The sequence below is a fragment of the Mesocricetus auratus genome, unplaced genomic scaffold, assembly GCF_017639785.1.
Source record: "Mesocricetus auratus isolate SY011 unplaced genomic scaffold, BCM_Maur_2.0 Super-Scaffold_100030, whole genome shotgun sequence".
Classification (NCBI taxonomy): domain Eukaryota; kingdom Metazoa; phylum Chordata; class Mammalia; order Rodentia; family Cricetidae; genus Mesocricetus; species Mesocricetus auratus.
The window spans coordinates 17,798,542-17,812,918 of NW_024429211.1; the positions used below are offsets into that span (position 1 = coordinate 17,798,542).

General features: G+C 43.2%; 1 protein-coding gene across 3 annotated transcripts in view; it reads left to right on the plus strand.

Moving 5' to 3' along the window:
- Hps5 (HPS5 biogenesis of lysosomal organelles complex 2 subunit 2) overlaps positions 1-12,478 on the plus strand; it is a 41,633-nt gene extending 29,155 nt beyond the window's left edge. For all 3 annotated transcript variants that reach the window (XM_040733367.1, XM_040733365.1, XM_040733366.1), the window contains exons 17-23: positions 2,658-2,778; positions 3,572-3,727; positions 4,491-4,610; positions 5,650-5,763; positions 8,521-8,627; positions 9,921-10,182; positions 11,894-12,478. In XM_040733367.1, coding sequence (XP_040589301.1) covers positions 2,658-2,778; positions 3,572-3,727; positions 4,491-4,610; positions 5,650-5,763; positions 8,521-8,627; positions 9,921-10,182; positions 11,894-11,954 — 941 coding nt within the window. In that variant the 3' untranslated portion in view covers positions 11,955-12,478. The remainder of the gene's footprint in view (positions 1-2,657; positions 2,779-3,571; positions 3,728-4,490; positions 4,611-5,649; positions 5,764-8,520; positions 8,628-9,920; positions 10,183-11,893) is intronic.
- The last annotated feature ends 1,899 nt before the right edge of the window (positions 12,479-14,377 follow it).

The following is a 14,377-nucleotide window of genomic DNA, read 5'->3' on the forward strand; positions in this document are numbered from 1 at the left end:
TTACTCCATATGCACTGTGGCATGCACTCCTACCTCCATATAGTCACATTTCTCCCCCACCCACGCTGGTAATAAAAATGTTCTTTTCAGGGTTAGCCTAGTAAGTAAGGGGTTTCATCATGGCATCCATTTCCTACCTTCTTTTCTCTCTTTCCAGCTGACGTCTTTTCCCCCTCTAGTTCTTCTATTACTCTCTCTGTATCCATAGCATTTGTCTTTCTGAGTCTGGCTTATTTTAACATGATTTCCAATTGCATCCATTTTCCCATAGACATCATGATTTCTTTTTCGTTTAGGACCACATAAAAACCATCTTTATATACAGCATATTTTTTTCATCCATTCTTCTGCTGATAGACATACAGGCTCGTTTGTTTTCTTAGCTGTTGTAAGCACTGCAGCTACATCATGGATGAGCTCGTATCTCTGGTGTGTTGACTTGGGATCTTTAGGGTGAATACTCAGTAGTGGTGTACCTGAGTCATATGGCAGGTCCAGTTCCAGCTTTGTGAGAAACCTCCACATTGACTGTCATAGCGACTGTGCCAGTTTCACTCCTGCCATAGTGAGAGAGAGAGAGAGAGAGAGAGAGAGAGAGAGAGAGAGAGAGAGAGAGAGAGAGAGAGAGAGAGAGAGAGAGAGAGAGAGAGAGAGAGAGAGATCTTCTTTCCCCATTCAGAACAAACTGATTATTTTCTTGAAGGAAGGCAGATCTGAAACTATTCTTGGTTATGTGTCTTAGGACCATTGAAAACTACTGGGAAAAACCTCATGTTACATTAGAGTCATAACCCCCCTCCTTTTTTTAGAACAAATTCATTTTTATTTTTTAAAATATCAGAACTTTGAAAACAACTTGAACATTCAGCTGTACCAAGAACAAAACACAAGTAAAAAACATTTGAAAGCTGTGCTCAACTTAGGAGAAGTGTGTCTTACAGTACCAAGCTTAACTCCTTTGTCTGCAGAGCAGGACAGGTCCCACAGCATTGGGATTTGGTTTCTTCTTTATTTTCTTTTTTAACGGCTATAGCTTAAAACAACAACAAAAACAGACAAAAAACCCTACTCAGTTCCTACCCTGGGATCATCTGTATACTAACATACTGAAATGTCAGTGAAAATGTATTCGTCAGATCTGAAAGCAAAGCAAAGTGAGTAAGTGAACTTAGATTCCAAGACACATGGCATTGTGTAACTGGCAAACAAGTCACACTCAGATTTTATAAACACAAATAAATAGAAAAGACAACCAAAACCAAAATCTTAAGTGTAGCAGCTTTACCAAGCTCCAGAACATTGTGTCTGAGCAAACAGTAATTTATCCTCAGGCCCTTTGTCTTACGCTATTAAAAGGAAAGTTCCGCCGGGCGTTGGTGGCGCACGCCTTTAATCCTTAATCCCAGCACTCGGGAGGCAGAAGCAGGTGGATCTCTGTGAGTTCGAGGCCAGCCTGGACGGACAGCCTCCAAAACAGAGAAACCCTGTCTCGTAAAAACCAAAACAAAACAAAAAAAAAAGTTCCTTTATCTCGGAGCAAGCCTCAAAAAGACACAAGGATTCTCTCCTCCCTTTCCTAAGTGAGAGTCGTACCCATTTTTCTTTTTCTTTCTCTTCCTCCTTCTCCTCTTCCTCCCCCTCCCCTGCCCCCCCCTCCTCCTTTATTCTTTCTTCTCTTTTGGAGACAGGGTTTTTCAACAGAGCACTGGCTGTCCTGGAACTATGTAGACCAGGGTGGCCTCAGACTCCTGGATCTACCTTCCTCTGCCTCCTAAGTGCTAGGATCAAAGGTGTGTGCCACCACACCTGACCTTTTTTCTTTTTTAAGAAAAGGATTTCAGAAAAGGATTTTGACTTGCTTCATTCACTAAGTTTGGCTGCAAATGTTTCTGGCTGCTCCCCCAAAGTCAGTTCTTCCTTCTTAGGGTGAATATTTGCTTGACTACTGTATTTTTTGTTTTGTCTTGGTTTGGTTTTATTTTTAAATCAATTTTACTGATTTATTTTTAAGAGATGATATGGGAATACTGATTCTGTAAAAACAGCAGTTTGGCATTGATAATAGAGATGTGGATTGTGATTTTATATATACATATATATCATATATATGATATACACACACATATATATGGGACACAGCCCTAAAAACTTATTTTTTTCAGGCATAATGGTGTCTTACATGGTCACTATTTGTTCTTTTGTCCTCTGAAAATGTCAGTATATTAGTCTGAAGGGGACACTTAGAAGCTAAGTGCTAGTGTTTGCTGCTCTTGGAGAGGTCCTGAGTTTGATTTATAGCACCCATATCTGTATCAGATGGCTTACAGCTCCAGCTCCAGAGGCTCCATTGCTCTTTTCTGACCTCTAGGTACCCCAGCACACACACACACACACACACACACACACACACACACACACACACACACACACACACACACACACACAAAATTCTAGTGAGTTTTATTTCCCAATTTCACCTTATGGTCTTGCGATTATATCCTGGCAGGTTTTGTTTTTGTTTCCTGCAATGTTTAACAAATATTGGGGCCTTGCCCTGATTGGACATTAGGATGTGATGAAGACTGTTGGATGAATGTGTCCAAGAATATTTGCAGCCAAGAGGTGAAGGGAAAGACTTGTTTTATTTTTCTTTTCAGAGATTGCAAGTTCTAACCCTGCGTACACAGAAATGGAAGAAGGAGACCTGCCCACAGGCCTACAGTTACTGGATGGTTCGATCCCTTCAGATAGTCCTTTGTTAATTGCATTTGCCACCCGGTAGGCTGTCCTGTATCTTGTTTGTGGGAACCTAAACAATTGTAACATTTTTATGGCTTAGTAGCTAAAGTTTGACTCATTTGCATATTGTACAGATTTTTATTTGAATATTTATTTTTGCTGGGCATAGTAACGCCTTTAATCACAGCACTTGGGACTCAGAGGCAGGCAGATCTCTGTGAATTTGAGGTGAGCCTGGTCTATTAAGTGAGTAGGACAGTCAGAACTATTACACAGAGAAACCCTGTCTCAAAAAACCAAAATAAAACAGAATGAAATTCTTTTTTTTTTTTGAGACAGGGTTTCTCACTCTGGAGACCAGGCTGGTCTCAAATTCACAGAGATCTGTCTGCCTCTGGGAATAAAGGTGTGAGCCACCACTGCTAGGCTTTCTGTCTGTCTCTCTCTTTCTCTCTTTCTCTCTTTCTCTCTCTCTTTGTCTCTCTGTCTGTGTCTGTCTCTGTCTCTCCCTCCCTTTCTCCCTCCCTCCTCCCTTCTCTCTCTCGCTCTCTCTTTCTTTCCCTTTTTTTAAAGATTTATTTATAATATGTACAGTGTTCTGCCTGCATGTCTGTCTGCAGGCCAGAAGAGGGCACCAGATCTCATTACAGATGGTTGTGAGCCACCATGTGAATGCTGGGAATTGAACTCAGGAGCTCTGGAAGACCAGCCAGTGGTCCTAACCTTTGAGCCATCTCTCCAGCCCTTATTTTTATTTCTAGTGAGTTCATAGGATAACCAAATCATATTATGGCATTGAGGTTGGAGACTGATGTGCCGTTTTCAAATGCAGATTGTATGATAGATTCGGGGAGTCTGCCCTTCGAGCCTTCATCAGGTTTTATCCATCCATCTCGCCTTCGGACGTCGCACAGCTCTGCCGTCACCATCCTGCTCGGTTTCTGGCCTATCTGGACAGTCTGGTGAAGTCAAGGCCTGAAGACCAGTGGTGAGAAGGACTGGGTAGTCTCTGGTTTAGGTGGAGCACTGTTTCTATTGTGCCACCAGCTGTCACATTTTCACTGCCACCCGCTGTGGATGATGAGGATTTGGGCAGTCTTACACCCTCTCAGCATACACTTCACCTCCTCTCTGAGAGTCTCGGGTTCTCAGTGTAACATTAAGTCCTTCATGCTGGAGAGATGGCTAGGCAGTTAGGGGCACTTGCTGCTCTTGCTGGGGACCCAGGTTCCATTCCCAGCATTCATATGACAGCGTGCAGCAGATGTAACTCTAGGAGACTTGAGTGGCCTCTGAGGGTAATACATACATATGGTGCACATACATGCAGGCAACACACAGAAAGATAAATAATCTTCACAAAGAAAATAAATTCTTGACTTAGCAGGGCGTCAGCCAAAGCAGACAAGATTCTTGTTCCCCTACCAGTGGTGCTTTTCATGGCAGTCGCCCAGCTTTCGGGAGTGGACCTCTCTCCCTGTTTCTTTTCTTTCAGTAACTCCTAGTTACACATTGGAAACTTCTTCCTTTCCTTTGCTTGCCACACGGGACTCCCTTCACACCCCCCCTTTCCCCCATTCCCTACCACCTTTCAGCTGGATTACTCATTTAGTAGATGAACACTCCCACTAGCATTGCTAGCTGTTTGTAGTAGAGGAGGTTTCAAGTTATACTTTATTGTTCTCTTTATATCTGCACGCTTTGTTTTCTCTCGTGAAGATTAATGGTTTTTCTCCCCAACTTGCTCTCAGGCCATCCTTCCTCGAGTTCCTTCTTCAACCAGAATCTTTAAGACTTGACTGGCTGCTTTTGGCAGTGTCCCATGATGCTCCACCAAGCACAAGTACACTAGATGATGAAGGACATCCCAGGTAAGCAGTCCTCCTTGTTAATGTTTCTCTGCAGCAGAACTGTTACTTTCCCTTTTAACGCTCAGTCTCAGCTTAGGAGCAGCAGCAGAAAACCTAACCAAGTACTTGGAGTAACAAGATTGTGTATCCATGTACATCCTAGTGGTTCTGAACACTGAGAGGTTACAGACCCTGTAAGAATCTCATGGTTCCAGCCAAGTGTTGGTGGTGCATGCCTTTAATCCCAGCACTCGGGAGGCAGAGGCAGGCAGAGCTCTGTGAGTTCAAGGCCAGCCTGGTCTACAGAGCGAGTTCCAGGACAGCCTCCAAAACAATACAGAGAACCCCTGTCTCAAAACCAAAAAATAAAATAAAATAAAATAAAAATAAGAATCTTATGATTCCTTTCAGAAAAAAATACACATTCATGTAAAAATTTGCAGGTAACTTCGAATAATTAAACTGGCTTCCCTGCAGTTCTTTTGGAGACCCACAGTGAACCCTGGATAGCCTGTTTTAAAGAAAAAAAAAAAACTCTGTATGCTTTCATTCAAAAGATGTGTCAGTTAATTTGTAGATGTTCCCTGAGGGTTTGAATCTTAAAAAAACAAAACAAAAGAACACCAGTACATACCTCAGAAATAGTCTTGTGTTCTCCTCTAAGGGAAGCCTTTTGAGAACACTGCTTTTTGCGAAATGCCTGTTTTATTTGACTTACTACTCAGCAAAACCCTAGGAAGACAGCAGTGGTTGTGGGTGATGAAATCAAGGTATTAGGATTAAATCAAGTTAAATTGATATTAGGATTAAACTCAGTACCTGCAGGGTAGGTAGGCAGCCTCTCTAACACTGAGTTACACCCCTGTCCCTATTTCTGTTTCATTTTGAGATGAAGAAATTATAAGTAAGTAGCTATTTTTCGTTTTTTAAAGAGCAAAACAAGTATTTGGAAACTATAATAGTGGTATATGCTTCAGCTGTAGTCTTACCTGTTAGATGACTACAAAGTGCCTTCTAGTGTTTGTCTCCTATCTCATTGCTGTACCTTTTCATTTCATAGGCCCCATTCACACTTGCTTTCCTGGGGTTACAGTCAGTTGATCCTTCTTCTGATTAAACTTCCTGCAGACTTCACAACCAAAGAGAAAATGATTGACATCTGTAGGTCCTATGGGTAAGTGAGGATATTGACAGATGCTAGAGGAAGATTGGGATCCAGAAATAACCCTCTACTTAAGGTCCTGCATTGGTATGCTTTATTATGCAAGGATTCAGTTTGGTACTTAAATGTAAATGTACCTTTTTTAATACTAAAAGTTTTACTTTCTGTGTATGGCCATTTTACCTGCATGAATGTCTGTGCACCACAGAGGCCAGAAGAGAGTATCAGGACTTCCTGGGACTGGAGTTACAGACAGGTCTGAGCTACCATGTGGGTGCTAACTATGGAACCCAGGTCCTCTGCAAGAGCAGCCCATGAGCTTACCCCTTGAGCCATCTTTCCAGCCCTATGTTTTAAGTGTTTTAATCATTATCTTTACTTGAAATTTTATTCCTGTATTGTAAGAAGAGAATGGCCCTTGTGAGTTTTTTTTTTATCATTTTTAAATTTTTTTTTAATTTTATTTTCCAGTTTAAATTTAGATAAGAAACAAGGTTGCTTCACAAGTCAGTTCCAGGTCCCTCTCCCGTTCCCTCCCTTCCTCCCGTGCCCTACCCCCCCCCCCGTTATCCCCTCATTTCTCCAGGGAGGGTGAGGCCCTCCATGGGGGTGTGCATAGTGTGTCATTTCATATAGGGCAGGGCCTAGACCCTTCCCCAAGAGTTCAGGGTGGGAGTGCACCTCACATTGTTCTATGGGAGTCCAAAGTCCGTGTGTATACTTGGGATGGGTACTGATCTGCTGCCCAAGGCTCAGTAGATTCCAGTTCCTCTGCTCAGTTGCATATTATTTCCGCACAAGTGTCAATAGATAAAAGATTTCCAAGAAGGGGGAATCAGACTAGGTTTCCTGATGAAGAGCTCAGGCGGCAGGGAGATTGGGAGTCAGCCCTGAAGGCTGTGGAGTGAGGTGGGTCTGCCGAGGGAAGCAGAAAGAGGATGAGAACCTGACCCTGCTAATGAGAGGGTTAGTCTCATTTTGGCTTCTGCTCCACCAGAAGCAGTAGCTTTTAGAGGGACCTTTGTCTTTCTAGTCCCTTAGAGAGAGTCGATGCAGTGATGTTACTTTTCATTCATAATCAGGATGAGACTGGCCAGGTGGCAGGTGGTGAGATCATGAGATACTCTTGGACTTAAATAATAGATAGTAATTTGCTTTATTCTTAATTGAATTTTGGGGAGGGGGCAGGTGCATACTATGTCATCTGTGTGGATGTCAGAGAACAGCCTTTTAGAGTTGGTTTCCTTCTTTTGCCAGGATCCCAGGGATAGAACTTGGGTTGTCAAGGTTGGCAGCAGGCGTTGTAACCTGCTGAGCCATCTCTGACCCCCTTTTAGACTCTCTGGAGATTATGTCTAGTGTCAGCCATGAAAAAGGAAAGCCTGCAGGAAGAGATTGTGTGAATTATTACAGGATGAGGGCTTGGTGACTAGGGAGGGCACCAAGGAGAAAGTACATGGAGTGAGGTTTGGAGGCACTTTCTCTTTCATTGAACAGTAAAACCTGAAAAGTAGGGGCTAGAGATAGGGTTCAGGGGCAGGAGTGCCGGCTGTTCTTCCAGAAGACCAAGGTTTGATTCTTAGTACAACTGTCTGTAGCTCTAATTGCAATAGATCTGACATCTTCTTCTAGCCTGCCTGTCACCATGCACAAGCAAAGCAGCCATATACAGAAATAAAATGAAAAACAAAACTACTTGCAAAGTACATAAAGCTTTGTTTCTTAAGTGTACTGGATCAAGCTGCCCAGTAGAAGTTTGTGTGATAATGGAAATATTCTACTGTACTGCTTCCTAGCCACTAGCCACATGGGATCACCAACTTTTAGTTACAAAATCTGACTTTTAAGGACTGGAAGGATGGCTCGGTGATTAAGAACACTTGCTGCTCTTGAGAAGGATCTAGGTTCAATCCCTAAGCATCTACATGATGTAATTCTTGTTCCCTGGGATCTGATGCCCTCTTCTGGTCTTTGGGGACTCCAGGCTTGTACATTATGCACAAACATATATGTAGAGAAACATACATACACATAATATAAAAATAAATCTTGGGCTGGGTGATGGTGATGCACACCTTTATTCCCAGCACTTGGGAGGCAGAGACAGGCAGCTTTTTGTGAGTTTGAGGCCTGTCTGGTATACAAAATGAGTTCTAGGACACCCAGGACTGCTAAGAAAAACCTTACCTTGAAAACAAAGCATACATACATATATAAGTAAATCTCGGGAGTTCGAAGATGGCTCATGGGTGAAGAGTACTTTCTAGAGGACACAGGTTCAATTCCCAGCACTCACGTGGCAGCTCACAACTGTCTATAACTCCAGTGCCCACTTCTGGACTCCTTGTGCACCAGGTACACATGTGATGCACAGGCACACATGTGGGCATCATACCCACAGACAACACATTTTAAAGTTCTTGAAATAAATAATAAAAAGACTTAACAGCCAGGTGGTGGTGATGCATGACTTTAATCCCAGCACTCAAGAGGGAGAGACGGGCAGATCTTTGAGTTTTAGGCCAGCTTTGTATACAAACTGAGTTCCAGGAGAGCCAGGCCTGCACAGAGGAAACTGTCTTGAAAAAAAACCAAAAAAAAAAAAAAAACCCAGAAAACTATTATCTTAACAACAACAAAGTAACTGTGAGTTTTAATTTTTATTTACTTTTACCTTAAGCTTTAATGACCTCATGTGGCTAACATGAACATTGTAGTTTGTAGATTTTCACTGTACTTACTCCTTTTATCAACTTTATTCCCTTCAAGTTTTTGGCCTGGCTATCTTACACTCTGTCTGGAGCTGGAGAGGAGGAGGGAGGCCTTCACCAACATTGTGTATCTGAATGACATAACCCTGATGGAAGGGGACACTGGTATGTAAATCTAGACTACTAACTCCTCCTCCTTATGGTGTTCTGGAAGTCTCTCCTCAATTCCCAGTAAACAAATCTGAATATTTTAGTGGTTGTCCACATAATTTTAGAAAGCTGTTAAAATTGTGGGGACTTTGCCTCATTGTTAGTACATTGGGACATCTTTTCTACTTAACAACTGCTTATTGTTTTAAGCACTATACTCCATGTGTTCATACGCTGTTGTAAATGAGATAACTCTTGGGATAGATCCTCTCATAACTGGACATCTGCTTCTCATTCATGCCCACTTTAAAGCTCTTTCTGTTTCAGCAGCCAGAATGAGTCTTAAAAAAACAAAACAAACAAAAGCAGAAAAAGAGAGCTGGCAGCAGGGAAGAGCACGCCGTGTTCTTGCAGAAGACCGGAGTTTGCTTCCCATCACCCAGAGTTGGCTCTCTGACACACACACACACACACACACACACACACACACACACACACACACACACACACACACACCAGTAAAGGCCTGACCCATGATCGCATCCTCACTACACACTCTTACCATGATGCAGTGCTGACTTTTAAGACGTCTCCTGAACTGGTTCTTTGCTGTGTCACATCACCTTCAGCTGATTCTTTGCTGTGTCACATCATTTTCCATGTCTCCTGTGTCAGGATGCAGTCTTCTTCCCTACCCTTCCCTGCTCCAAGTTTGATATCATGCAGGCTGTGTGCATGCACCCTGCTGCCTGTCTCATTCTTTGCTTTCACTTGGATGTCACTTCCACATTAGAACCTTTCTCAGAACTGTGAAATAACCTGCAGTCCTGGAGTTCCTTGTTCTCTTCCATCATATACTTAACATGGTTTATAACAAGTGATGCATTTGTCTATTTAAGGACAGTGAAATAACCTGCAGTCCTGGAGTTCCTTGTTCTCTTCCATCATATACTTAACATGGTTTATAACAAGTGATGCATTTGTCTATTTAAGGACAGTGAAATAACCTGCAGCCCTGGAGTTCCTCGTTATCTTCCATCATATACTTAACAAGGTTTATAACAAGTGATGCATTTGCCTGTTGAAGGCCTTTGCTAATCTGATTGCTGCAGGGGTGTAGAGGTTGTGTATGTTTAGTTCTCTGTTGCATATTCAGGAAATCTGAGGATGATATTAATTCTATGTGTTTGGAATGTCTGTGCTGAAGTGAAGAGACTTTTCTTGAATGTGTTTGTTTTGCTGTTAAGTGTTCTTACAGTTCTCATGCTTCATGTATAGAGCCTGTATGCTCTGTGTTTCTGTGTGCAGGGTGGATCCCTGAGACCTTGGAGGAATGGAAGCTTCTCCTACATCTACTACAGACAAGGCCAACTCCTCAGGAGACACTAAATGGGAGTCTCAGTGATGGGCCTGCTCCCATCAATGTGGAGAATGTGGCACTCCTGTTAGCAAAGGCCATGGGCCCAGATCGGGCCTGGTCACTGCTGCAGGAATGTGGTCTGGCTCTCGAGTTGTCTGCAAAGTTTACGAGAACCTGTGACATCCTAAGGATCGCTGAGAGAAGGCAGAGGTAATGTCAGCCTGCCATATACTTCCTGTGGTACCTAAGCATGTTACTTACACAGACTTCCAGTGATAGGTAGATGGGAATACAGAGATTATGTAGTTTAAAGCCTTCACTAGCACACAAGGAGACTGACACATCTGCAGATTATGGTGTAATAGAGGAGGCCAAAGGAAGGAAATTTTACTCATCACCATGACCAAGGTACTCTTTGGGTTAGTGAGAGTGCCCCTACCATGCTTCCTCAGTTCTGTACGAATGGTATTGATGCTGGCCAGGCCAGAATCGGTGAGCTTGCTGCTTAGGAGGCCAAGACTGGAGAACCATGAGTTCAAAGATATACAGGGGATTTAGTGAAATCCTGTTTCTCAAAAGTGAAAAGAGGCGGGGCTTGTAGTTCAGTGGTCGAGCGCTTATTTATCATGCATGAAGCTCTGGCTTGAATATCCAGTTTAAAACACAAAACAAAACTATTACACACACACACACTTTTTTTTTTAATATATTTTATTTTCCAGTTTAAATTTAGATAAGAAACGAGGTTGCTTCACAAGTCAGTTCCAGGTCCCTCTCCCATTCCCTCCCCCTCCTCCCGTGCCCTCCCCCAACACCCCCCCCCCGTTATCCCCTCATTCCCCCAGGGAGGGTGAGGCCCTCCATGGGGGTGTCCATAGTCTGTCATTTCATATAGGGCAGGGCCTAGACCCTTCCCCAAGAGTTCAGGGTGAGAGTGCACCTCACATTGTTCTATGGGAGTCCAAAGTCCGACACACACACTTTTCTATTTGTGGTAAAATAGATGTTGTAGAAACAACAAAAAACCAAGTCAAGCATGATGGCACACACCTGTAACCACAGGTCTGGGAAGACTGAGACAGGAGGATCAGCAGTTCATGGCCAGCCTCAACTGTACAACATTAACTTCCTGTCTTTGAAGAAAGGAAAGAAAGAAAAGAAAAAGAAAGGGAATCCATGTGAGAATTGCCATCTAGAGCATTTAGTCACTTAGTGTGTGCATGTTTCTATGCAGCCAGTTTCCAGTGTCTTTTCTTCTGAATAGATGTCCCATAGCTATTAAACAGGCTTCATTCTCATACTTCTGGAACCATCATTCTACTTTGTTTTGTTGACTTTGAGCATCTCAGATGCCTTATCAAAGTAGGATGAGAACAACATAGGTTAAGGATCCCATAGCTAATATACCTGGGAACATGAGTATTTCAGCTTTCAGAATTTTTTGAATTTGAGACTATTTCAGAATTCTGCATGAGACCTCCTCAACTGGTTTGCATTTTTCTAACAATTAATGATGCTGAATGAACATTAATGCTTACTGGCTTTGATATCATCCTTCTAGAAATAATTAAGTCCATTGCCCATTTTAGAATCAGGTTGCTACTTTAGTTGTGGAATTCTTCCATATCTAAATATCTAGATGCCTCCTACCAGGCAGGATTTTCATGTGTCTTCTCCTAGTCTAGATCACTTGTTCATTCTGTTGATCCCTTCTTTTTTTTTTTCTCCCCAACACTGGGTATTGAACCCGAGGCCTCATCTTTGCCTGGCAACATTGCAGTTCCCTGAGTGATCATGTCCCCAGCCCACTCTGCTGGTTTCAACCTGTGTTTTGAATCCTCTAAGTCTTAGAGTTTTTGCTTTGCTATTAAGGATGAACTAGGACAACTGAATTTGCTTGTTTCTTTCTGTGGGATTTCAGAGCGCTGATACAAGGCATGCTTGAGAAGTGTGACCGGTTCCTATGGTCACAGCAGGCCTAGTGGGAGATCTGTCAGGACATGGTGACATTTTGACCAAGCGGAATCCTTCTCCAGAAACTTCAGAGGGCTTTGCCACAGAAGGAAAGGGGATCCCCGAAACCGTGCCTGACCAGAACCTGTCATGCTGCTGCAGCTGCTGTTGCTGCCATCTCCGCCTTGGCACTAGACTCTTGTGCCTCTGTAACCTCAGTCAACCACAGTCGGCTCCTGGGAGAAGTTGGTCATCATTCACTAGAAGCAGTATGGGAGTGCTTACTGCTGTGTGGTTTTCAGTGCAGACACAGTGGTGCTTGTGATTATTGCATCAGGGACTTGGTTCCTACTGTGGCAGATCTGCTGGGAGCAGATGCTTTGCTACGTGAGAGAAGATAATGTTATGAACTGGAGTTCAGTACTGGTCACACTTGTCTGAGGCCATCTAGAAATTACTGAGTTAGGACCTAGAACAATGACATTGTTTTGTTGACATACGTAATAAACAATGGAGATTCAAACTAATTTTTAATAAAATTGCCTGTCTCTGAGTTGAGCTCAATTTAAAGTATTTTTTCCAGTATTTATCTGATATTTTCTATTCTAAACCTACATACATTGATCACTGGAAATATAGTATCTGTTATTTTTAAAGAGTTACTCAAAAGAATTGTGTATATTTTCTTTTTCTTTTTTCTTTTTATGGAAACAGGGTCTTACTTTGTAACCCTAGCTAACCTGGAACTTGCTAGACTGGGTAGACTAGGCTGGCCTTGACCTTAGGAGATCTACCTGCCTGTGCCTTTTGAGTGTTGGGATTAAAGGTATGGGCCACCACATACACATAGACACACACATACACTTTTTTTCAAGTAATACTTGAACCTCTCCTCCACGCCTTTTTTTATTTTAGAAGTACTCTTATCAATATCAATCCCCCCATTCCCTTGCCTTCCCATCCTCCCATGCCCCCCACCGATCCCCCCAACCCACTCCTCACCACTCCCCAAGGATAGTGAAGCCCTCCACAGGGGACCATCAAAGTCCTTCACATCATTTGGGGGAGGGCCTAGGACCTCTTCCGCGTGTCTGGGCTGCAATAGTATCCCTCCATTTGTGCACTAGGGATAAACACTGACTCCACTGTTAGAGGTCCCATAGACTGCCCAGGCCTCCTAGCTGGCACCCACATTCAGAGAGCTTGGTTCAGTCCAATGCTGCTTCCCCAGCTTTATGACTAGGGTCTCCGTGTTCTCACTAGGTCAGGTCAACTCTTCCTGCGGGTTTCTCCAGCACACTCTTGGCTCCTTTGCTCATCCCTCCTCCCTCTCCGCAACTGGATTCCAGGAGTATGGCTCAGTGTTTAGCTGTGGGTGTCTGCTTCTGCTTCGATCACTTACTGGATGAAGGCTCCAGGAATGGCAAGCAAAGTAGTCATCAATGTCATTATAGTGCAAGGGCATCAAAGGCAGCCTCCCCACCACTGCCTAGCTTCTTAGTTGGTATCATCCCTGTGTAACCGCGAACACTTCCCCAGTGCCAGATCTCTCTCCAAACCTATACTGACCCCTCTATCAAGGCATCTCCTTTCTTGCCCTCCTCATTCCTCCCATCTCAGTCCTCCTGATCTTTCCTGTTCTCCCTCCTCTCCTCCTCCCCTTCTCACCTCCCTCCACACCCCCATGTTCCCAATTTGTTCAGGGGTTCTTGTCCCCCTCCCCTTCTTTGGGGAGCCATGCATTCTTCTCTTGGGGTTCTCCTTGTTTCCTGGTTTTTCTGGACACACATTTTTAAAAATTATTTTAAGACACATGGTAAGAGAAAGTCAAGCACTAATATAAATTGTAACAAATGATTTTATTATTAAAACATGTAACTAGATTGTCATTTATGAGGCTTTATGTTATATTGGTAATAAATGATGAAGGTTTTGTTTGAACAGAACATGGACCTGAAATTTCTGAGCAGTTTACAGGAATGGATTGGGTAAATCCAATATGGAGTGGTATTAGACACACCTCTTTCTTTTTCCCCATTTATACCAAGCTAGAGACGCATACATTCCGTCATACTTACCTACGATCTTGGATATGATCTGGCATGGTAGACTGAAGTGGTTGTCAGGGAAACAAGGCCCCATAGAGTTGCTTAGAATTTTGTCAAGTGTGGCAGTCCTTCCCACTGGCAGGACCTGGCTTTGGGGTATGTCGGCTGATGCTGAGGTGAGACTGTATTGTAATAGGCTGATGCTGAGTGTGAGACTGTATTGTAATGAGCTGATGCTCAGTGTGAGACTGTATTGTAATAGGCTGATGCTGAGGTGAGACTGTATTGTAATGAGCTGATGTTGAGTGTGAGACTGTATTGTGGTAATGAGCGAGAGCTCTGTCTTCACTTTTAGTTCCAGTCATTACACAATGAGCTTATCTCAAGGGAAGCAGACACCAAGA